The sequence below is a fragment of the Cyprinodon variegatus genome, unplaced genomic scaffold (assembly GCF_000732505.1).
Source record: "Cyprinodon variegatus isolate N-32 unplaced genomic scaffold, C_variegatus-1.0 Scaffold40, whole genome shotgun sequence".
In the NCBI taxonomy this organism is placed as follows: domain Eukaryota; kingdom Metazoa; phylum Chordata; class Actinopteri; order Cyprinodontiformes; family Cyprinodontidae; genus Cyprinodon; species Cyprinodon variegatus.
The window spans coordinates 1,658,828-1,684,142 of record NW_015150493.1 but is presented as its reverse complement, the minus strand read 5'-3'; the positions used below and the strand labels follow the sequence as shown (position 1 = coordinate 1,684,142).

At 38.9% G+C, this 25,315-nt stretch overlaps 1 protein-coding gene across 2 annotated transcripts in view; it reads left to right on the top strand.

Moving 5' to 3' along the window:
* sertad2 (SERTA domain containing 2) overlaps positions 1-20,185 on the top strand; it is a 46,869-nt gene extending 26,684 nt beyond the window's left edge. Inside the window, exons 1-2 of one of the 2 annotated variants that reach the window (XM_015369945.1) lie at positions 17-124; positions 16,947-20,185. In XM_015369945.1, coding sequence (XP_015225431.1) covers positions 16,951-18,210 — 1,260 coding nt within the window. In that variant the 5' untranslated portion in view covers positions 17-124; positions 16,947-16,950 and the 3' untranslated portion in view covers positions 18,211-20,185. Of the gene's footprint in view, positions 1-16; positions 125-16,946 lie in introns of those variants that run through there. The other variant, XM_015369946.1, reaches the window with a different exon arrangement.
* The last annotated feature ends 5,130 nt before the right edge of the window (positions 20,186-25,315 follow it).

The window sequence follows — 25,315 nt, the reverse complement described above, 5'->3', positions numbered from 1 at the left end:
CTATCAGCGCCATTGTGTGGCAAAGGCTCCGGGAGCGAGGACGGATTGTTTTTCTGTTGCCGACGGGATTGTTTAAATACCCCCCCTCATGTTTCTCAGTGGACCCCCGGCGGACCTGGATCTGGTAAGGCTCATTTTTTATGTTTAACTCTTTAAAAGGAGCCGAGGGGGGGAAACACACCGGCATAAGAGCGTTAAGCAATTTCTAATGAATAATAGAGGCTGCCGCTGCTGCTGCTGTGTTTCGGTATCAGTAAAGGTAGTGGAGAAGTTTTACCACTATGTGTGTGTCCGCTGTTACTGACACAGGGCGGTCTGTTGCTGATTTTAGTTTACAGCTGCGGAGAAAAAGTGTCTGATAAACTTTCCACATACAGTAAAAAACAAACAAACAAGCAAAAAAAAAAAAGGGTTTTTCCAAAAATCATCTCAATGACTAAAAGTCACTTTTATGACTCATCGCGTGTGCAACATAAAATAAAAACCATAAAAGAAACTAGAGTGTTCTGTTTAATGAAAATTAATTTAAAAAGGGATTAGATCAACTTTTAATATCGCTTTATTTAATAGTTTTATTGTTAAAGAAACATTTTTTTATTGTTTTGGGTTTTCTGTGTGTTTAACAGCACAGCCAGTAGCTGTAGTAGTGGAGAGGGGGGTGGCTGGGTTTCATAATCTGCACCACAACACAGCAGCCTCCTCCTGAGGACAGTAGTCTCCTCCTGAGGACAGTAGTCTCCTCCTGAGGACAGCAGCCTCCTCCTGAGGACAGTAGTCTCCTCCTGAGGACAGTACCTCTTCTTCTCTCCTTGTTCCTGTGCTGTGACCCAAGAGAAGCATGTAGGTCACCCACAGAGGAGGTTGCTTCTTCCTCTTGTTCTTCTAAACTGCATCCAGACAAGCATCTAGGGGACAGCCTAGGTGTAGGAACATGCCATGAGTTGTTATGCAGGTGCATTCAAAAATAAATGTGAATATAATAAAAAACAATTTATTTCTGTTTGAAAAGTCACATAAGGAGAGATGTTTATGTATTTAAAGTAGTTATTTTAGTGTATTTAAAGCTAAAGAAACTAAAATCTTGGAATATTACATAAAATATTTATTTTTTTTATACAGATATTTGATGTTGGGGTCTCAACAATTATACAGAAGACTTCTGAGTTTAATAGTTATTTAAAAACTAAACAGGGAAGCCATTAAAGGCCATTTTATGTTTCTGATGCATAGCCTTTGCAACCGTCAAATCTCTCTGTGCCCCCCGCACAGAGGTTCTGCAACCGTCGTCATGCAATTCAAAAAAATCCTGATTACATGTCGAACAGTCGCAGACCTAAAGCGGAAGCACGCAGACAAAAAGAAGCTGTGATTGGTCGTTGGTATGCCTTTCTGCCTTTCTGGCTGTCTGTGTGGTCGTCCTTCAAGATTCGTTGCTGGGGCGCGTCATTTTTTTAAAAACCGAGGAATAACAACAATGGATACTCTAGATCCATTTCCGTGACATCTTCCAGACGCACCATTGTTGTTTAGGAAAATAAACACACCTGCTGGCGCTGCTGAAGAAGTTCTCGCGACCATCCGCCAAGTTCCTGTATAGGCTCCCCCTAGTGCTTTGGCAGGACACTGCTGTGCATCCCCTGAAATTCCAGACCGACTTTGCAGAAGCATACCAGCAAAACTGGTTCACCACCAGACCCAAGCGACATTTGATTTGTGTGGGTGCAGAAGTATAAACTGCCCTTCACACTGCAGCCTGAAGTGACCCAGATCAGATTTTTTGGCCCATATGCGAGCTGTATCTGATCTTTTCATGGCTGTCTTTCATGGCTATCTTTTCAAATACGACCTGTGTCTGAACGGCCATGCTGCATTCATCCGACCCGAATGCCATTAATACCCAACAAAGTTCACTATTCTGGGTCTTGCTATTAAGAAGCAACAAAAAAAAAACAACCTTCGCAGACGATGATGCGGAGATCAGTATTTATGTTTAACCATCCTAAAAAAAAAGATTGTGTTTTTATGGTTGGGAAAGACCGCTAGATGTGCTCCGGCATTAACATCCATGTTTACTTCCGTAAACACAGAGCATGCTGGCCTGTGATGTCATTACGTCCTCTACTGCACATGCGGAACACTTGCGTTGTATGACTGCAGTTCACACAGGAGATCACATGCAAGTCGCATATATTTGGAAATGTGAACGGCAACGCAAAAAAATCGGATTTCACAAAAAAAAAAAAATCTGAATTGAACATCAAGGCCTGCAGTGTGAATGTAGCCTAACATAGCCCCTTAACTAATTATATTAACGGAAAATAGAGTGGAAGAAAAAAATGTGGTCAGACAGGCAACCTAAAGAGGGATTATGAACCAAATCCAGTTCAAGAGTTTGTCTTAGATTCACACGGCATGGGCAGAAGTTTGAGTTGCTGATTTAAGATTCATCCACATGGACATATGAAGGTCATACGTATAGTATGTAGATGCATTACACAAAGAGTGATGGCAGACATTCATGTTTTTCATACAAAAGGATTGTAAGCAATAAAAAATGAACTTAGAAGACAGGCTGCACTAAAGCGCATTAGTGGAAAGTTAAGGAAAAAGTGTGGGTAAAGACATTACCTGCAGCCAGGAAGTGTAAGAAGTGTACAGTATGAAATGTTAAAGATTTTAGCAAAACGTGGTTGAAGGGGATGAAAAGTCTTGAGCATGCACCTCGAATTGCGAGGTTGTAACATAAGGGATGAATGTGTAATATTTGGCTATAGATATATTGGAGATCGCCTTTTGTCCGATGCACAGCTAATAATTTATGACATTTTACAGATTTGGTGACTTTATAGGTTAATATCAAGCAGCTTTAGAAGCTCTGCATCCAAACATTCCTGTCGGGTTTATTACAGCCACATGACTGCAGTTGCAGCTGGATCTGGTCTTCTGGCGTGTGCAGGGCTTGGAGGAGATTGCAAACTCAGCCTACCCTGTGTATAAATGGTGCAGAGCCAGTTATTGCAACGCTTCAATCCGTGCGGTGTCCTGCAAAGCTCCACGGCTAGAGCAAGCCTCTAGGCAGAAGTATTGCCGGGAGCGGCCTTGGATTAGTTAATTTAGGATTAAAATCAAGAAATAAGGAGTGTGGCCTGGGAGTGGTGGAAAGAATAAAGCTTCCAATGCCGAAGCTGCAAGGTGGGAACGGTGATATTCAGGCTGATTTTCCTGCATATAAGGTGCGTGCTGCAGTAATAAGACACGTTCTGCTGTATAAACAGTTAGCAGACATATTGAGAGCATAGATTCCTGCAGCTCCTGAGGCTCGTCCCCAGCATACTGTGGCTGCTTTCTCCCTCTGCGCTTCAGCAGCAGAAGAACTCGATCAGCAGCATGCAGGCATGTCTGATGACCTAAATCTGCTCTCTTCTTCTGCCTTTTATTTATAGACTAAAGAGTGAGGGATTGGGAGGGAGTTTGTGAGCAAAGACCCTCCGGAACAGAAAATACGGGATGTGCACAAGCACACTTTGATTGTACATTTAGGTCTGACCTTTGGAGTTACTGTGTGGTTACATAAAAGTGGCCGTCGTTTTGGTTTGAAAACAGCTGATAGTGTTTCTATCATTGTTGTTTCCTGTTTTTCTTTTTTACTTTTGTAGGAGTTAATGCATGTTTTTTTGTTTTTTTTAAGATTCACTGTTAAGATCAGTTTGTCTAATAAATCGGCATAGAGCGTATCATTCAATACAAAAGAAACAAATCACACCAGTGACTTTCTATTTTGGCCTTGTCCCTGACCTTTGAACTCCGTCGTGGATGCCTCAGTTTATGTCTACCAGCACATGGACTGCTACGTCACAAACACAAATGTAAAATCTATCAGGTTAGCTTTACAAAGACCGTACTGGGCAAGTTTATCCCCACCCCCGCCGTTCCGTCGCACCTTCAGGTAGATGCTGCTTATCACACGGTGCAACTGTTGTGTTTTGCAACTGGGTCCCTCATTACGTAAGAGCTCGTGAATTCCTTGATAGCCAGCTGACCTCCGTCATGTGAGCATTTTATGATCACTTTGACAGGAATACATGCACACACAAACACACCCCTACTCGTTCTGCTATATGTCGTGAGGACCATGTGTTGAATACCATTGACTTCCATTGATTTTCAGTCATTTTCAACCTTTTCTATGCCCTAACTAACCATTATCAATGCATACCTTACCCTAACCCAATTTACACCTTAGCCCTAAACCTAACAATTAGAAAGATAGCATGTAAGGACCAGCAAAATGTCCCCACGTTGCAACAGCTGGTCCTCAATTTGATGGTGAAAGTGGAGAAATTGTCCTCACTCTGAGGGTTAGACAGGCACACACACACTCACATGTGTATATTGCTACCAGTTCGTCATGCTTGTTTTGTTTGGTTCATCTTTTATTTTATAGAAATTAGAATCATTTTTATCTCATATTAAACTTTTTATTCACTCAAGGTGAGAGCAGGTTTTATTTTAAGTGCACTTTGGAGCTAAAATACCACTGACTCCTGATGTTAAAAAAAGAAACTACTCTTTCTTGGGATGAATGTAATTAATAAACAAAGGAATAAATACAGTACTCTAGTTGTATACACATGCATTCCAGCTTTCATTCTTTAGTCTACTAAACCTCTGACAGATTGGTTGATTTGAATTGTTGGAAAAACAAACAAAGCCAAGACAAAACCATCTTCATTTATGGCGTTTTGAGTCGAGACTAAAAGATATTTGAAACTGTTCAAACATTTGGAGACAGAAAACCCCAAAGCATGATGCTGCCACCACCACAGTTTACTGTGTGACTTGGTTCCTTTGGTTATGCGCAAAGGAATCCATTTGCATATGCATTTTTTATTTTTTTTTAACAAACATACTTTTTTGTTTACCTACATTTTATCCTATAGTGAACCATTGAACTCGGTTTTAATGAGATTTCTTCTGCCCTGGGTGTTTTCTTTGAAAGCCGAGGCTTTTGTCACAAACTCACTTCTTTGTCCAGACATATGGAGACTACAGAATTCCATCCCATATTTTCCCTCACTCCCAACTGGTTGTGCTTTAGGCTTCATATGTTGCGTCACATACACAGAGATTTAACAGGGGTGTGCACACTTTTTAAATCCTCTATAATCAGCTGTCTTTTGAAGTTTAGTGTTGCTTTGTTCAGACGCATAATGACAATGTTACTGAAACCTTTCAGTTTAAGACCGGCCACAATGTTCTTACTTAAACAATGAGGACATTTTGTTTTGGTCCTTATGGAAGCAGTGGGGGATAGAAACCCCATATTGCAATATGTTTTACCTGTGTTATTATTCAAGACGAGGTGCCTTCAGCAGCTCCTGAGACCATTTTCCAACATCTTTGATTAAGATATTTAAATCCGGATTTGTTGATTCACCTCTCAACTTTATATGGTTCCAATGCTGAATCATGATTGGTCTCAAACAGAGTTTGCTTTAAACTGCTCTAATGAAACACTCAGCTTGGTTTTTCGCAGCCAGAGAATCAGCTGAATGCCACGTCTTCCCATTACTAAAAATTTTGCTTCTAGTAAAAGTTTGATCCTTCAGTTGGACTCTGAACTTCTAAAGCTTTTTAACAAAGTTCAGAAAAATACTTCAAACTACTGAAATGTGCCATTCTACCTGAAAAAGAGAAACTTTTATATAAAAAACACTGCTCACTTTAGTTATTATAAGCAGGGCTGCAAACAAGAGTTAAAAACTGTTTAAGGCTGTATTTATAAACCCTTGCTGGTCATGGCCGGTACAACAGGTGTCTCACATGCTCTTATCTGGTCACCTTACCTTTTAGCATCAATACCAATTTATGTTTCTGACGCATAGCCTTTGCAACCGTCAAATCTGTCTCTCTGCGTAACCACACCCCCCACGCAGAGGTTCTGCAACCGTCGTTGCGCACCTTAGAAAATCCTGACTACATGTCGGACAGTTGCAAACCCGTACAGACAAAAAGCAGCTGTGATTGGTCCTTGGTGTGCCTTTCTGGCTGTCTGTATGGTCGTCCTTCTTGATTCGGTGCCGGGGTGCGCCATTTTTAAAAACCGAGGAACAACTACAATAGACAACTACGCCAAAACGTTAATCGGGGAGGTTTCGAAGTACAACCACTTGTACTATGCTGGATCCATCTCTGTGACCGTGATATCTTGCAGACGCGCCATTGTTGTTTTGGAAGATTTGAAACACTGCTGCCGGCGCCGCCGAAATTCTTGCGAATTCTCGAATAGGCTCCCCCTTGCGCTTTGGGGGAAACTCCTGTGTGCCCCTAGAAATCCCAGACCGACGGTGCAGAATCATACCAGCAAAACTGTTTCGCGGCCAGACCCAAGCGATATTTTATGTGTGCGGGTGAAGATGTATAATCTGCCCTTTAAAGTGCAAACTTGAAAAACAGACCTAACAGAAGCAGACAACATTTCTTGAACGTTTCCGTCGAGCTGGGTAAAGCCACTCTGATTGACTAGAATGGCTGCGATCAACTGTAACAGCGGGGAGTGTACGCTCCACGGATAATTCCCGCCGTTCATGTTTTCAATGGAACCCTAGTGTTACACCGATAATCCAGTTGCAGTGGATTAATATGTTGCTGCTTTGACATTCTGAATCTGACTCCAGATTTTCAAATTATTTTGTAGTCAGATTTGCTCTTTTTAATTTGTTTTTCCTTTTTCTGTTCAAATGTTCTGCACATCCTCTCATGCTGATTTGTTTTTTGAAGATTATTTATAGGCTGTAGTGGCCTTAATTATTGATATTTTGGCAAATATTCAGGAAAGTGGATTTCAAGAGAGGGGAGAGACATTTAGCAAAGGCGAGCAGGACCGGAACTCAAACCTACGACAACCTTCATATGGTTGTCGCAGCCCCCTCTCCTACCTCCTTGAGTTCTGAAACACTGGCTGAGCAAACAATCACCAAGCGAAGAGAACCCCTCACAATGGTTCTCTGGTCCATTTCAAGGCCCAGGATGGGTTCAGGCTGGTATAATATCCTCCAGAAACTTCTGGCATGGATTAAAAGATTTCTAAGCTTTGGTACTTATAATGTCTATAGGTGTGCAAACACCCAAAGTTGGCTTCAGGAAAGAAATCCACTCCTGGAAAAATCTGACAGTGTCCCTCTGCTTGCACTGAGATCTATCATCTTGCGCTCATTTCTGAAAACACTGGTGCCCTTGACACAATTCTCATTAAAAAGACCCAAACATTTTAGTACATAAATCCCTACCTCCTTAGCTGTTCATCAATCCTAAGTGTCAGAACCTTGATTTGCTGAGTTGTATGTGTTTAAGTGTGTCACGGTATCACTTTAATGTCTGTGGTTTCTGAGTATGCCTGTACCTTGGTGAAACCAGCTGCTAGGAAGTGATACTCACATTGTTTTCCTGTTTTGGGGTATTAGTCTGTCTTACTAATGGCAGTGGCAAAGAAGAAAAGAACCTATAAGTGGAGGATGAGGTGTAATATTTGGGTTTTTACATTTTCACATGTGCTTAGAGATGTCACCAAACCTGTTGTAGTGAATTGGCGTCTGGATCTGAACTGACAGAGTCTGTAATTATAGCAGCAGTAGTTGTAGCTGTGGTCATGGTGTAACGGTATCTTCAGTTGTGTGTGGAAATCGTAGCTGTTAGGGAGCGTAGAGGGGTCCGGTCACAATGCACTATCTCTTCCTCTTGGTTTGGTCTGGAATGTGTTTACTAGTATGGCACTGTGCTTTTCTTGTGTGTAAGAGACAGACAGAAACACATGCAAATAGACATTTTCTCATAGATGTGAGTTGGAGAGGGTCGTCCTCATGTGCAGAGCTTGGTGCATTACAGTAAAAAAAAAAAACAGTACAATCGTAGTCATGACTGGGATGCATGTGCAAATACCAAGATTATTAAACTTGGCAGAAATACTAATTTCTCTACCTGCAGCTGTGTAGTGTATGTCCGTAGTACGTATGGTTGAAGGCATTTCTGTGTGCGTGTTAGTAGTTTGTGCATCCACAGGAACCTGAAATAGCCCAACGTGGAGGTGAGGGGGAGGGGTGGATGTGCAGCTCAGGCATGGAAACCAGCATATCCGGTTACAGGATCATAATATCACTGCAGAGGCCGTCCACTACCATTGCAATACAGCACCACACACACAAACAGCCAGCCAATATCATCAGCCCACATGTCTGCTATGTTTCCAGGCCTAGTTGGCAAGCTAACGCTCCCCGCACTGGCACGCACCTGACCTTACCTCCAGATTTGTGAGGATTCTCAGACAGTTTTATTGATTTATTGTTAATTGCAGTTGACCGTTGTTCTGCTAAAGGGGGGAGAAAAAAAAACTCACAGTCAAGTATGCATTTAATTCTTGTTTTTCTTTCCAAGATTAGACTAAAGTTGTGATGTCACATATAAATGTAATATACATTTAATGCAGACGTGGATTACATGATCTGCTTTTTTTTAATCTACACACAAAATGCAACAATAATCGGTATATATATAATCAGTATAATCAGTTACATTTTGTAGCCCTATTGGTCACAGACAATCATTTTCTGTGTTCCACTCAGCAGTCACTTTAAGAAAGATGTGGTTTTTAGACTTTAACAAGCAACATCTACCAAAGGAAGTTCATTTTGGTTTGGCAAGGAAAAGAGCTGGATAGTGAATGAATAAAAAATGTTAAGTTATTCTACAAAAATAAAGAAAAGATTGAAGTGTTTATAGGAAGGTTTCCCTACATTGCAGTTCTATACTCTTGGAGAAACGCGTCAGATTGGTTTGAAGTTTCTAACTGAGAAAAACCAGCTGATTGCATCCAGTCACTGACTTGCAGGATTTCCCCTGTAAAAATTGGCATTTAGTGATAGCAGACATTCACTTGCATTTTGTTGTTTACAGTAATCCCTCATACTGAGCAAGCATGCAGTGACAGTGGAGAGGAAAAACTCCGCCCCAGCAGAACCAGGCTCATATAGTGCCAACATCTGCCGAGGCCGACTGGGTTAAGTCTTTGTAGCAGTGAGGAAATCAGTTCTAGTTGTACTGGTTTGGGATATTATTTAGGTGACTGCGATGTTTAAACTTAATTAATTTGCATTTTCACTATTTCAGAAAAATTTTAGCTTCATCTTAGTAGTTATTTTTTGTTTATTTCATCAAATATTAAATAGATTGATTATTTATGCAATAAGATATTTACTCATTTAGATAAACTTGTGTATTAAATTTTTTAGTTTAAAGTGATAAACTATTAGAAATATATAAAATGACTGTGTACAAACACTCAAAATGACAGTTAGCTATGTTAGCATCTGCTGTTTTTCACTGTTAAAAACAAAAAAACAAACACTTATTGTAAAAAGAAAGTGGAAAATAAAAAAATGTATGAATAATTCATTATATTATTTGCACATTTGTATGACTTTTTCTCAGTATTGCTGAGAGAAGGCTCTAAACTATACCAGAAATCAGTACGAACCAGTTAAAGCCGAATCAGTGATCTCAAATTTTTCGTCTTTCGTAGTCTTTTTGCTTTTTATCTCTTTAGAAGCTCAACATTTTGTGAGTCATGTCGTGTTCATCATGACTGAAAACAAAAGCAGTTTGAGATGGCAGGGTTTAGCTATTCTCCTTTCCTGAATTTATCTAATGGAAAAAACTTTTAGCTGTGACTGTAAGATTTTAAGTCAAAACGACCTTGGAACCGTTAAAGTCCTTCTCTAAGACGGTGCTTTTTTATTTCTTTTTCTTCTTGTTTCACCAAGGCATTGTTGTCTAAAAACAGGTGAGGGGACCCAGAATTAAATCTGGGCCTGAAAGGATGTTAAAGACTTTACCGGGAGGGTAAAACCGAGGTATGAGAACAAGGTGGCGAGGAAAGGATAGTCAGAGGCGAGAGGAGGATAATGAGGAGGAATGTAAGGGTGGGGCACCTCTGGTATGTCAGTCCTGCACTGTGTCTCATGTGTGTAAGAGAGCCTAAACAGCCTGCCGTGACTCAGAGAGTCAGACATGCGCAGCTGCTCAGTCTCTCAGCAGCATTCAGCTTTGAAAGTACCTTTTTGATTCCTCACGTCTCTGAATCTCCATTTTTTTCCCTCTCAGACCCTGAAGCAGCAGCAGACACGTTGAAATGAACAAGTGGCAATGTGAGAACGTTTAAAACCTGTTTATGCCAGAAATCATCCAGCTGGCATGCTCTTTTATTTCCTGTAATGACTCTTAATTCACCACATAAATTATCAGGATACTTAAATAATTATTGGACATTTTCTGTGACTGGGTCTCATTGATTGCACTTGGATACAGGTGTGAACACACTAGAAACGAACTGAGGATAGCGTTGTTTAGACTTCACATAGATGTGGCTTTGGTGGGTTAAGATTTGGAAACTTATTGGATGATTATTTTTTTTTATAAAAAAGAAAAATCAACTGACTAATGAATGAAGCATAGAATGAATAAAATGCTGAGTCACTGGTTTCTGTGGGGAAATCTGGCCTTTCTTTTGACTTTAGAGAGAGAATAGAATCAGGTTCTGGTTACTTAGATCCAGCCTTTTTAAGGTTTTAATCTTTTATACATTATACATCATAGATGTATAAATAGTTTTTAATAATCTCATGATTTTCTGTTTCCCATCTTACGAGATGTGCAGTCATTTTGAAAAGCAAGGATTACCTTGGTCTAATCATAAGAACACTTTAAAAGACGTGTCCTATCAGGTCTGAAAAGAGCAGAAACTTTCATGGCCATATTTTATCTGTAACAAAGTAGGATTTAAGGTCATTCCTAGGATAATTAATGGCTGTGTTATCGTTTTTTAAGGTCTGCTTCTCTTTATGCACACTGTTTGTATCTAGAAATCATTGCTGGGCCTAGAGGAGGAACACATTGAATAAGGGATTTAAGGAGGTATAAATAAAGGAATAAAGAAAGTAGCAAGAGGAAACAGTAGTAATAGTAGTGAGGAAGATAATAAAGTGAAATTTAATCATTTGTGCACCTCTGGTATAAATGTTTCCACTGTCATGAATAGTGCATGTATACCAAGATCAGAGGTGTAGATGAACATGTTCTTCTGCATCATAACCTTGTCTGTTGTTTATTCATAAGACCCTGGTCTGTTATTATTTATCTTCCCTATTAAAGGATCATCCAACCTTTTTTCACCCGCATGCAAAATGGGTTATTGTTTAGAAAATGACATATTTCTATTATCACTGTGGAGGAAATTATAACCGATCTTTTTTTTTTTATAATTGTCTTCTATTTTTGTTCTCCTCATATTTCTCAATTTTTCTTGATTTTTTTTATTTTTTATATTGAATTAAAATATGAGGTGAAGAAGTTAATGACAGAAAGAAAGGGAGGACCTGACATCGTCCGACAAAGTATCACTGTTTTTGGTGAATCTTTAAGCTAGCACTGCATTAGACTTACGGGCAGATTATACTTTTGCAACCGCACACATCAAATGTCGCTTGGGTCTCGTTGCAAACCAGTTTTACTGATATGCTTCTGCACCGTCGGTCTGGAATTTCTAGGGACTCATAGAAATTTCCCGCCAAAGCGCAATGGGGAGCCTATTTGAGAACTCGCAAGAACTTCTGTGGATAGTCACAAAAACTTCAGCGGTGCCGGCGGGAGTGTTTATCTTTCAAAACAACAATGGCGTGTCTGCAAGATATCACGGTCACGGAGATGGATCTAGAGTTGCTAGACATCGAAGAGGAACAGGTTCTGTTAATGAAGTTGGCAAAACGACAGATTAACCTTTCGTCGTAGTTGTCCATTGTAGTTTTTCCTCGGTTTTAAAAAAATGGCGCGCCCGGGCACGGAATCGAGAAGGACGACCACACACACAGCCAGAAAGGCATACCAAGGACCAATCACAGCTGCTTTTCCTCTGCGCACTTCCGCTTGAGGTCTGCGTGGGTTTGCGACCGTCCGTGACTACCGTGTAGTCAGGCTTTTTTTGAGTCGGTTAAATTAGCCTTACTCAGGATCTTCTTCTGATCCTACATGTAGCTTATGCTGACATTATTGCCCCCTGCTGGTGCAGCATATTTATACATGTTTCTTCTTAAAATCTCAGAGACCATATCGATGCAAATTCAATTGAAGATAAATCAACAAACGCTTATAAATGAAAAAAAAGTAATATTTTTCTTTTTAATTTGCTGATTACTTTGTTGTTAAATAGCATAATATTGAAGGTGCTTAATGTGCGTTTTTTTTTGTTATTAAACCAGTTGAAACTTCTATATAATTCACTTTACTTGTTCTGAAAAAAAAAACATTTTCACATAAAAACAAGATTTTTCCATCTTAAATGGAAAATATATTAAAAAGGTTTAGAGTTTTGGCTTGATTACAGCTCTTATTGGGTTGTTCTACAGCAAATGACATATTTTAGAGTCTGTATAATCCAGTAAACGATTTGAGTCTATTCTCAAATTAATCTGTTATTTCAATATTTAATCAATCATTTCAGCTCTTTATTATCAACACATCTAAGCTGCAAAGTCAGTTGCATTTATTTACTTTGCAGTGGGGCCTTTTTGCATACTGATGTGGTGGAATGTTAGGTATTTTGAAAAATATCCAGGGTAGGCTGGGTTACGATAGGATCGAGTATGCTACAGAGTTAAGCACATATGAAGGGGATGTAAGAGCTTTATCTTCTTATGGCATCAAGGCCACTTGGAGTTATTTGTCATGTTTTGTAAGACTCGACTGGCCCCAAAAAGACCATCAAGTAGGCTTACAGTTGAATCCTGTACAGTAATAGATAATATTTTTATGAATGCATTAGATTGTCAAATTACAGCAGGATTACTTATAAATGATGTGACAATATTATGTTTTTTGGTATTTTTCCTCAACTCTTACCAAATTTAAAACGGTAAACTATAAAATAATCAGATGTAGAACACCTGAAGGCATGGCTGGCTTTAAAAAGGACCTGACTGCACAGCTGTGGGACGACGTCAATACCACTACTGACCCAGATATAGCATTTAGCATCTTTTTGTCTAATCTCCTTAAAAGTATTGCCCAAAAAGAGAAATCTTAACATAAAATGAACACAAAACAAACTATGGATCACTTAGGTCATACAAAATACATTTAAAAAGAAGGACCACCTTCCAAAAGTATATGTTAAATATAGAACTCAAGAGACTTAATACAGATATAAAACATAAAAAATAAACAGACAAGTGTTATAAGAACAAATAAGAAGAATTATTATCTGGAAAAAATTGCAACAGTACAGATAGAATATTCATGGGACCTGGAAAATGTAAAAAAAATAATTGAGAAATGGAAACAAAATGTCAATATGCTCTATCAAGAACTCCTCAAGTAGAAAAATTTGAGTTTCACATGGTGTGATTTCGTAACAAATCTTCAAGGACCTTTTGGTTGTCCAATTATAAAAAAAAAAAAATAATCGACAGATTAATCAATTTGCTAAATAATCTTTAGTTGTAACCCTAGTAATTAGTAAAAAGAGATATCGCTTGGTTAATTTTTTCCTCTCTCATCTGTAGCCTCTAAGCATTTTTGCTTCTCTCCATGTCTTTACTTGCTTGCTACAAGAAAGTATATGGTGTTTATTCAGAAGAAAAGGAAAAGGGATGGGCTTTTTTAACGTTTACTTCTATCTAATGTTGCACCGATACCAGCATAAGATAGGGCCCAGATGCTGCACTAAAATGGTGGGATCAAATAGGGCACCGATACCATTTCGAGAGTCAAAAGTTTATTCAACTATTGTCACCAATTCAAGGTAGGCAATAAAAAGTTCTACTAGATTCACTTTGTATTAGTGTTTTTCCTGCATCGCAAAGGTAGGCAGCAGCTTGACAAAGCCATGATGGCAATTATTTTACATCCAGGTAGTATGCAGTTCTTCATATATACACACACACACACATCAATTTCCAACCGATGGAATCGATATGGTATCGGCCGATGCTGCACAGACAGGTAGTTGGTATCAGCGCAACACTACTTCTATCTAAACCCTTTCAGTCGGTGTCCATATATACAAATGGCATGCATTGTACTGCATTAAGAAATGTTTTGGTTTTGTTCTGGTGACTAAAATAAAACTGAACTGATCAAACAGAAATAGAAACAGAATGTGACAGATCACAGGCAGCAACATGTCATTGTTTCACAATAATCGATCAGAAAAAAATTGTTACAGACACAAAACATGATTATAACAAAAAATACTTTTTCATTTACACTGGAACAAAACCCATAGGTACAAAATGAGTGAACTCATGGGTGAAAACAAGGATTTAAAGCCTAAAACAAACAATCGCTGTATGAATGCTGAAAGTTGTATTTACAACATTCTTGAACCAGACAAACATTCTGGTGACAGTGTGTGTACATTTCCATGTCTTCAGTGTTTTGTTGTGAAGAATGAAAAATTTAAATATAGTTAAAATCATATTCTGGAAAAATATAGGATTTAATGACTATATATGCCAACACTGTATATTAGGGGAACTTTCCTCTGAATTAAAGTGTAACCTGAACAGGTGGAATAAATAAGATAGATATAATAATAGGGAACAAGACAGTGTGTTTTAAATGTTATATATTAAATATGTTCACACAGAATGACACTATTAGGTGAGCTATGTTCTTTCTATGTCATATTTTGTCACATTACTCATGTTTTTCCTATATAATTTGAATGTTCCATTTTGGAAGGTTTATAAAACACACAAAAAAAACTTGTGTAGTTTTAGTGATGCATTAAAAACATTTCTTACTGTAGATTCTGTATTAATAAAATTTTACTTTTTTAATTGTCATGTAAGCTATTTTATCTCGGCTAGTTTAAGGAGCAGGAATAGCACCTAGACTTATAAAGGTCTCTTGCCTTCAGTTTAGGAGTAAAATAATATTTTAGGAATTTTGCTAAGCATTACTTTTTAATCAGGTGTTGTGTTTTGTTTTATTTTATTAAGATTAATTTGGAAGTTTGTTGGAAATGTAAGAATAACATGTGGAAATGTGTGTGATTAATATATGTTTTATTTTATATCTCTGGCAACAAAATGCCTAATTAAGTTGACTGTGGAAGAAAAGGCTATTGTGATGATTGTTCGATCGTCAATTAGAGATTTTGATCCTTATTTTTCTGCATAACTCGGAACAGACTGATGTTTATAGCCCAATGGAGGATTTAATTGGGGTTTTATGTGCATTACTGATTGTAGAGCCACTGGATGGAGCGCTCATTTCCCTCCTACCTTCCTAGGTCAGGCTCTTACCTACTCCTCTGCTTCCGCTTTACGCTTTTCCTCCACCCACTCCTCATCTTCCTCCTCTGCTCGTCTGCCTCCCTCCACCCCACCCTGTCCCGCTCATTGTCAGTTCTTTGGGTGAATTCCCAGCTGACTCTGTTTGTCATGGCAACCAACGTGTCGTGGTAACTGGGCCTGCAGCTTACACTTCCTGAGTGCGAGTGTGTGTGTGAGCGAAGAGACGCATGCGCTGTGAATCAGAGGGTAGAGAGCGACTGGCTGCATGCGCCTGTCAGCCTGGATTAAAGTCAAACACGCTGCAGCAGCTCCTTCTTTCTTCACTTTCTCCCGTTCCTACGCCCAAATTATTAGAATACGTTTGCTCCCTCCTTGCTGTACCTCTACCCGCCCCCCACCAACCAGCTTTAGCCCCACTCAGCAAGTTGTTATGCTTCTCTAATCTCACAAAAAAAGGGTGAAGGAAGGCTGGACTTTAAAACTGGCCTTTGATCCTTTGCTACAGCAGGGATCGCTGCTATTGCATAACTTAGTATGTTTATGCGTGTGTTTAAAGGTGTGTTGTGCAGTGGTGAGGTTCCCTCTGAAGCTGCTCATACTTTATGTATTTTTTTTTGTTTGTAGCATCCTGCTTCCTCAAACATAGCTATCTGCGTGAACTCCTCACGTTGCAGAAGTGATTTTTATACCTTTGGTGCATTTCAGCTGTGAAACAGCAGGAGCAGTTTAAAAAAAAAGGGGAGCAGTTGCCCAGGGTGGAACAAGAAGAGAGTACCTTTAAAAAATCCTCAAAACATTGATAAAACACACGGACTAATTTCCTTTTTTTTTTTTACATCCACCACTCACTGAATATCAGAATGTTTGGTAATCAAATAAACTGATTAATCGGTTATTTAACTAGTCAGCAACTAATTTGGTAAATTGTCACCTAGATAAATGGTACAATGACTCTAAAACATCTTAAACATGCCATCTGCTTAAAGATGAACTTGCTGACAGCAGGAGTGATGGCTAAACTCTAAAAATATAAACAGTAAACATCTTTGAATTATAAAATATGCAAATATTTTTAAAATAGTTAGATATTGAAATTAAAACATGTATATTTTAGTGTTTTGCTATTTACAATTAACTTTAAATAACTTTTTTTTCCTATATATTTCAAATGTTTCATTTATTTAAACATGTTAATTTACTGTACGAATATTTAAGAATAATCTATTCATCTAAATAATCAATAACTGCAGCCCTAAACCCTAGTAATTGCCTTTTTTATGATAATTTAAAACAGCATAGAGCTAAAAGGTTAGCATGTTTAGACAAAGTAAATTTAAATGTTCCTATTGGATCATTTTTAGACTTTTTACTTTTAATGTTACAGTTTTTCAGCACTTATCCTTTAATAAACAAATGAAAACAACCCTTTAATACAGGGTTGATTAGTAATAACTTTGATTGAGAGTGTAACTGCAGGTAAATAATGAAGTTATGGCCGGAACCAAAGCGTGCTTCTGTTCACACCAGTGAGATACGAAGAGATTTCTAACATGAAGGCTAAATTAATGTTTCCTCTCTCTCCCTCTTCTTTCTGTTTTCCAGATATATGTTCTGTAAAGGTGCGAAGCGAAAGTTGGAAGAGGATGAAGAGGGCCTGGAAGGCAAAACGCTGGAGGCGTCGGTGGCGGGAGGGGGGATAGGCTGTGCTCTGGAGGGTCTTTCTAAGGTGTCCTACACCCTGCAGAGACAGACCATCTTCAACATCTCCCTGATGAAGCTCTACAGCCAGCGTCCCCTTGGTGAACCAAGCCTGGAGCGCCGCGTCCTCATCAACAACATGCTCCGACGCATCCAAGACGAACTCAAGCAGGAGGGCTCCCTGCGGCCGCTGTTCCTCCCGCCTTCGCCACCGCCCGACGACCCCATGGATGAGGGATTTCGCGAGGCACCGCCATCTTTTGGCATCCTGTCTGCAGCGGCGCAGGTTTCCCAGCCGTCTACACTGTTGATGCAGGGGATTCCTCCGCCGCCTTCGCCTCATCCCATGGTGCCTCCCAACTGCCAGGCATCCCAGCGAGCGGAGGCCTGCCCCGCCCCTCTGGAGGCCTGCCTCACTCCAGCCTCTCTGCTGGAAGAGGATGGTGGGGATTCAGCTTTCTGTGCCCCATCCCCACCCACTCCTCCTCTGTCTCCGCCCCTGTTGCCCCCATCTTCAGCACTAATGAGCCAGGTGTCCTCTAGTGTTCCTGTGCCTGACTTATCAAATGACAGTTTCTCGTCCACTCCTAGTGACATGGAGCTGGGTCCTCCCACAGCCATTACAAGGACGGCAGCAGCTAATACTCTGACCATAACTACCTCCCCCACTTCAACCACACAGTCCCCATTCTCTGCCCCTACAGGCTCAACCAGAGACTGCAGGACAGTGGGTGCTAAACCAGAGGCAGCTGCTGTTTTCCTGGTGGAGAGCCGCTGTGCTGAACTCCGACATACAGACGCTCTGCCCACACATTCCCCTGGTAGCCTGGAAGACATGTCCCCCTCGCCTTCTTCTCCTCCATCTTCTTCTTCTTCCCCCTCGGGTTTTCTCTCGGACTTGGCGCTGGACGACGTCCTGTTCGCTGATATCGACACGTCTATGTATGACTTCGACCCCTGCACCACAGCAGGGGCCGTGGGCACCACGACGGGGGGCGGCGGCAGCAACGGCCTCGCCAAGCTTTCACCCATGGTGAACACAGACGACCTCCTCAAAACGCTGGCATCTCCATACAGCGGCTCTGCCCCCCAGGTTTCAGCCAATCAGCCTTTTAAAATTGATCTGACAGAACTAGACCACATCATGGAGGTGTTGGTGGGGTCGTGATTTCAGCGACGCCCCTCTGCCACCTCTGAAACTTTTTAAAATATCTGGAGAACTGACTGGATGGAAAATTTGGGATCTTTTTTTTTCTTTTTCTTCTCTTTTTATCTCTTTAAAAGACTTTCTTCTATGGTCGGTAATTGTAAACATCGAAGGTGATGTCAATAAGTACTACTATGACAACTACTACTTCTACACAACACTGTTCATGCACTGTGCTCGCCTTTGTAGGTGTGGAAGTGAAGTAACGAGGAAACAAAGCATACACATATTTTGTATATCTATACTTGTGAGGATCTTGATCAATTCCCTCATTCCCTCCTTCTAATCCTTTATCTAAAGCTAAGCCTTAACCTGAAGAGTAACTGTAAATATTTTTATTTTAAATCCATGTGGGGATATGCACTCCTCACAGGTACAGAAATACAAAAACGAACATTTACACACACACTGTAATTATGACTTTTAGCAGCTGAGTGCCTTTCAAATGACCACTTTAGTTCCTCTTTTTACAGTATTTTTTATCCACTCTTCTCACTTTAACAGCCCACTGAGGTCACTCAATGTTCGTATTTAATTTATTATATTGTATTAAAAAAACTTTTAAGGTAATTATACATGATCAAATGATGATTATTTAACCTTTATCTTATTACAGATAAAATGTTTTAAATTGTGAAGCATTTAAAAAGGAACACATTGTTTAATCAGTTAATATGGGGTACCAAAAGTGACACAATGTAATAAATAAATAGCCAGGTAAATAGTTATTTAAACTGAAATCCAAATTAATTGATAGATAATTAATAGTTAACTTAATTTTTTTCTATGAAATTGGGCAGTTATTTATTGAATATGGAATTAATTATATGGTTACAGTCATTCATGATTATTTTTGTATTATGTAAGTCACTGTGCCTTGCTAGCTTGTGCAGCACATGTACTTCAGACCAATATGGACCAAAAAGTGCTGTTAGCCCCTCTTTTTTATGGGTAAGGTTGATGTGTAATTGTTTTTGTAGTCGTTTGTTTATTACATTTTGGCACATTTGGACCCCCATAGTTTTACATATTAGCCTGGCTCTACAATAATGCTTTTAGGAGTAGCTCTAAAACACATTACCAGGTTGTTTGAACTTCTTTTGCTGGAAGGGAGTGTCCGTTTGTGTACATATGATGTCTACAATTCAATGCAAGACTTTCCTTTTTTTTTTTTTTTCGCCCCCTACCCATGAACCTCTGCCTGTCTCTCCACCTTATTGGCAGTCGCATATAACTGCTGGTTGTTGTTTTACATGAGCTTGGTTATATCAGCCAGTTATCACGATCCAGTTGCAGAGGTATTCAAATGAACTGCACCCACTGGTAAGCGTGTTTACATAAGAAGGAAACACAGCCTGCTCCACTGTCTCTGTTGGTCGTAGATGATCTGAAAACGACCCAAGAAAATGGCTAAATGCAATGAAGTGAGATGGAGTTAATGCATTTTCAGGGGCAGAAAACACATTTTTGCAATTTGGTAAAATACTGATAAATGTATAACACCGGGGCTTACAGTATTACTCGCACTCCCCGGTTCGATGGAGTATGTTTACATGCATTAGTTATAGAGTAATCCTGCTCCTTTAATTTATGCATTGATAAATATTGTTTTCTCGAAAACATCCAATAGCGAGATGTACAAATCTGCCACATTAAAAAAAAAAAATCAATTCAGATTTCCCCTGAAGTGGGAAACCAAAACCACAGTGTTAACCCAATGCTACAACCATGCAGCAGACTGTGGTGCATTAAACAACACAGAACCATTTTTTCTGACCTTAATCTCTATCACTACAAACAGCACATCACATAACAAAAATCAGTATGTGAGCTTTTATGTTATAATTCCATGTTTTCTGCAACATGTAAGAAGCAACATTTCTGATAACTTCTGGCACTTTTCCTTTACGTGGAACAGAATGATACAGTGCAACCTGGGGGGTTCTCCAGTTAGGGAAACCTTTACAAAAGCTTACGACACATCCAAGATCCGCCAAAAAAAAAAGCTCTGTGGCCCCTTTTCAGACCTGCCATTTACATCTATTATGGGCATTTTCTCAATTGTTGCAGGGCACGGTGGGCTTGATTGGTGCCAGAGGCAGATTAGAGATTGGGCATTTTGCAGAAACAGCAGTTGACCAGCTGTTGGTTTGCTTGTTTCCTCGCTGTGAGATGTGAAGGATGTCGTGTGAAGCAAGTTAACCACGATTTAATCATTTGCATTTTAATGCTAAGTATAAACAGTAAAAGTTGCATCGAATCTTCTGGGTCAGATCAGGGTCAGGACCTGAAATTACAGCTCTCTATTGACGATATATAAGGAATGCAATCTAAAATTCCTGCTTCCCCGTCGCAATTAAACTGTTTCCCATCGAATAATTTTTATTTGTATTGGAATATCATGTTTATGTACAGAATTTTGCATTTTATAAATGTGCTGTCAGGCTAATTTTATATATGTATTTAACCCCCCCCTAAGCTAATAACCAGAAATAACCATTTAAATATCAACAGGCTTTTGCGCTAAATTCTGTGCTAATGATAGCATCCAGAAAAGAGAAGGTACTGATGAAAAAAAAATCCATAGCTTTTGAGAACCCCCTGCCATTAACTGCAGCCACCAACACCTCTGAGTATGAAGGGTTACTATACCAGCTTTGTATTTAAACAAAGCGTAAGAATATGCAGACATTTTAGTCCTAATTACCTTAAACAGCTAATCTGAGCTGTACCATGTAAGGGAATTGTGCCAATCAGAGCAATGTACACAGAACTTTGAAGAAGTTGATTTATTAACCAACATTAAAAAAAACAACTTTCCACTGGATATATAAAACTAGTCAAATGTGTATCTCTTCAGTAATGCAGGGCAGTGTGAAATCTGGTCCCCTGGTAGAATATTTGCTAAAAGCAGATTGTGAGTCAAGCACCATGGATACTGTTTGCAGACGACTGTGTCTTCTTTCTTTCAGTGTGTTTTAATTTTTGGAGTGCTTTTTTTTTATTTCCATTGAAATTATTTATTCGTCTTGGGGTTGTTTTGTCTTTTCTGTGTAAATATATTTATTTTTGATGTGAAGTGGACACATGGATTGTAAATGTGTGTACAGAATGTGTGCTAGGAATGTACTTTAGATAGGAATGTATCAGAGCGTGAAGAACTGGGTGGAAGCCATTTTTATATACATGGGTTCTATTATCTTGTTTAATCTGTTGGTTTGTTGTGTTGTTCTGGATTTGTTTTTTCTCCTGGGGGGTGGCCACGACTTTTTATATCTTTTTTTACTTCTTTTTTTTGTTTTTTTTTTTGTTCATAATGTCCGGTTGATGGCAAACAGTTCATTATAATGTTCACGCAGCAATATATAAGAAAACGGTCTCAAGCCTACAGATGTCAAGACTCCAAAGCCTGTCATGGATGCTTTTATGCCAAAAGTAATGTACATAATATGACCAACATTCAGTCTCCCTAAGACTTTTCAATCAGTGTTTGTCAACAAACCGGTTTTAATGCGTCCGAGCGTGCGGTGGCACACATGGACGGACCGCAGTCGAGGCCGATTCCCTCAACATAGGCTGTATTTTACAGACCTCAGAGCTGTGCCTTTTTCTATGCAACAAAACAAACAGAGAGAGAAGTTATCCTATGATCACTTTATCGTCGGGTCTGTAGAAAATAAAATGCTCAGCTTGATAGCTGTTTATGGACTGAAAACGGTCTTACTTTTGTAGTTTTATATATATAAATATATATATAAATATACAATAAAGTGTAAAAAGTATTTTCTTCTGGTACTGTTTTGATCTGTCCACAAACTACACACTGCATGGTCACATTGTTTATCATAAAAATTTGTAAATTGAAAAGATTTTATAACTCAATTCATATTGCACTTAATATACAGATAGCATTACTTTTCATTCTTGTTTCTGTTGATTTTCTATTTGCATCCAATGAAAAGATAAAATTTTTTCAATATTACATTAAACCAATAAAAAAAAGAGGGTTTCCCACAGAAATATAATATAAATCACCCTTTATTGCCCCTCAGTGGAGAAATGCTGGTCTACCCATAGGGAAATTATGTAACTGCAAAAAGAATTTAAAAAAAGATGCCCGGATATAATTATAAAACTATACATTTAAAACAAAATACATTTAAACTACAGCTAGAAGACATGAAAGGAGTGAAATGTAACAAAAAACCTTTTGCATAAAGAACAACCTTTTTAAGAATAACAGCATGTATGGAAAGAAGTTGTTTCTTGGGAGCTTTGGTGGTAATACAGTCATAACAGCTGCTGGGAGGAAGGATCTGCAGTAAAGCTCCTTTGTCCACCTAGGATTTAGTATCACTAAAGGAGCTCTCCAGTTCTAAAAAAGTTTCATACATAGGGTGATGCTATTTTTCTTAGTATTTCTGTCTCTCACCACCTCAACTAGACTGAGAGGGCATCCTAGGACAGAGCCAGTCCCCCTAATAAGCTTATCAAACCACTTCCCTTTCAGCTGCAGTTCAGCTAGAGCTTCAACAGACATAATAGAGGATGTGAAGATGCCACCATAGAGTTATAAAACTTCATGTGCTCTGAAATATCCCAGTCTCCTACCCTTGTGAAAAGCATCACTAATAATAAACTCCTGTTTATTATTAAGCCTACATCCAAGAACATATGATTCCCCTACTTTAACATCAGTGAGGTGGTCCTACATTCACCACCAGTTCTTTGAGTTTTCACTCCATTGATCAGGAGATACTTATGCTTGTTCCAGTTTACAAAACTCTGCATCCACTGTCTGCACTCTTGAGTCTTCCTCACATGTGATGAAGTTGATCTGTGAACAGCGGTTGGTAGTGAGAGAGTGTAGAGTGAGCAGGAAGGCTGCCAGTGCAGTTTCCATGCTGCAGACCAGACTGTCGCACGTGCAGCCTGATGTTCTCACATACTGGGACACATTGGTCCCACTCCTAAAAGCTCCAGTTTGTACCTGTAGGACACCTGTAGGATTTCTTTTCAAACATGTTATTTTTAATCTGAGAAATAAGCTTTATCAGTCGGTCAAATATGTTGAATATGTGTAATCTCACTCCATCATGCTTATTAGCTGAATTATTGCTTTAAAATAAGGTGTAAAAAAGACAATCACCTGGCAGTAACTCATCTAGATGTGGTCAAAGCGTCTTGTTGGGGTTCATGCTGAGCATCAGAATCTGAAAGAAAGGTGATTTTTTTTTTTTTACTTTAATCATGGCACATTGCTAGTATCATGGTAACTGTTGATGGTCTGAGGTTATACCTGTCTGCCTGACTTTTTAACTCCAATAATGATATAAAGCATATGTTTTGAGGAAATCAGTTTGATTAAACCTTAAATGGACAGAAGTATGTAGGAAGATACATCAAGAAAAAAGGACTTTCTTGATATTCTGAATCTTTTTTTATGATTCATGTTTGTTTTAATGCTGAACTAAACCCTCAGAATTCCTTTTGAAAATTAACTTTAAGCAGCATGTTTTTACTTTGCAGTAAATAAAGGTTGCTTCTCCTTAATGAATCCCAGCCATCCGATTCACAGCAGCACAATGCCAACATTAGCCACTGTTAAACATCCATGGCTTCTGCTCTGCAGGCCAGCAGCTATTTCCAGCATTCAGGCCACACAGCTGTGAGGGGAAGGGGACAGGCTGTCTCTGTCTGTGGTGGGAGGCAAAGTTTAACTCAACTTAGCAACGCTGCAGCTAAGGTCAGCAAGGACAACACACAACAGTCGGTAATGGAGGGAGACAGAAGGCTGCTTCTCTCTGCTGCTCTGATCCGGATACTGCTGCTTTCTACATGGGAGCAAACCTTAACAACCATTAAATACTATCTGCATTTCAGATTTTCTTAGTGACATTTTTTCTAGACAAAAAGCAAATTTCCCTTTTTTTCTGTTTTGGTTGATCCTTAATTAATTAATTTTTAATGCCAAACTCTGGTTACAACATTGGAAACATGTAGAAAAGTGTCCTAAAACCAGTCAAAGTTAGATCTTCCAATGCATTCATAGTAAAAAAAAAAAAACAGCGCAGCAAGCATTTCTTTACTTCTTGGTTTTTAGCCCTTTTTTCCTGGAAAATTGCAGATCTGGAGCATATAGACAGGTTTTTACACATTGCCAAGATGAAAGGTCATCATTAATAAATTTAGAGAATAAATTGTTGCTCCATTGTACATAGTTTAAAGGTTTAAGATGATAAAACCAATATTTATTTCAGACAAAGATAACCTGATTAAAAAAAAAAGTGTTTTAAAAAGATGTCTTAATTATTAAAGTACAAAGGAGGATTTTTGAGAATGAACGGTCTGTTTAAAGCCACGCAGCAGTATCCAAACTGGATTTAAGATTGGAAGTTTACTGCTAAACCTTCATGTTATCTTTTTTGTGTAATTAATTGTGGATTAGCTGGTTTGCTTTGAATCAGTTCATTCAGTAGCATACCATAAATCAGGGGTGTCCAATGTGGGGCCAAGGGGCCATTTGCGACCCTTAAAGGATGCTTAGGTGGCCCTCGATCACAGTTAAAAAATGGCTTAAACTAGGTTTATCAGTAATGCTTAAACACATTTGAAAAACACTGGGGTTCAATGTTTCCTTTTAAAAATGATACAACAAAGTTAAAACATTTCTAAATTAAAACATATATGTTGCTACTTAGCTTTTATCAGAAATTTGCTTTGTTTTATTTAACTACAAATAGGATAACAAACAAGATTTAGCAAATTTTACAGAACAACTGGAGCACTGGACCTCCTAAAATCTGACCCCAGATGATTGACATGTTACAGTGCCAAATTAATGCTGTACCAAGTAACAAAGTACAAATACTCTGTTACATTTATAAGTAGAAATTTTGGCTATCTATAATTCACTGTAATAATTATTTCTTAGACAACTTTTTACTTCTACTTCTTACATTTTAAAAATAAACTCATTGTTTTTTTCCCCCATTTAATATCCATTTCTTTATGGCCTGTAGGTATTAAAAAAAATTATTTGTGGGTGGACCTGGTACGGCAACAA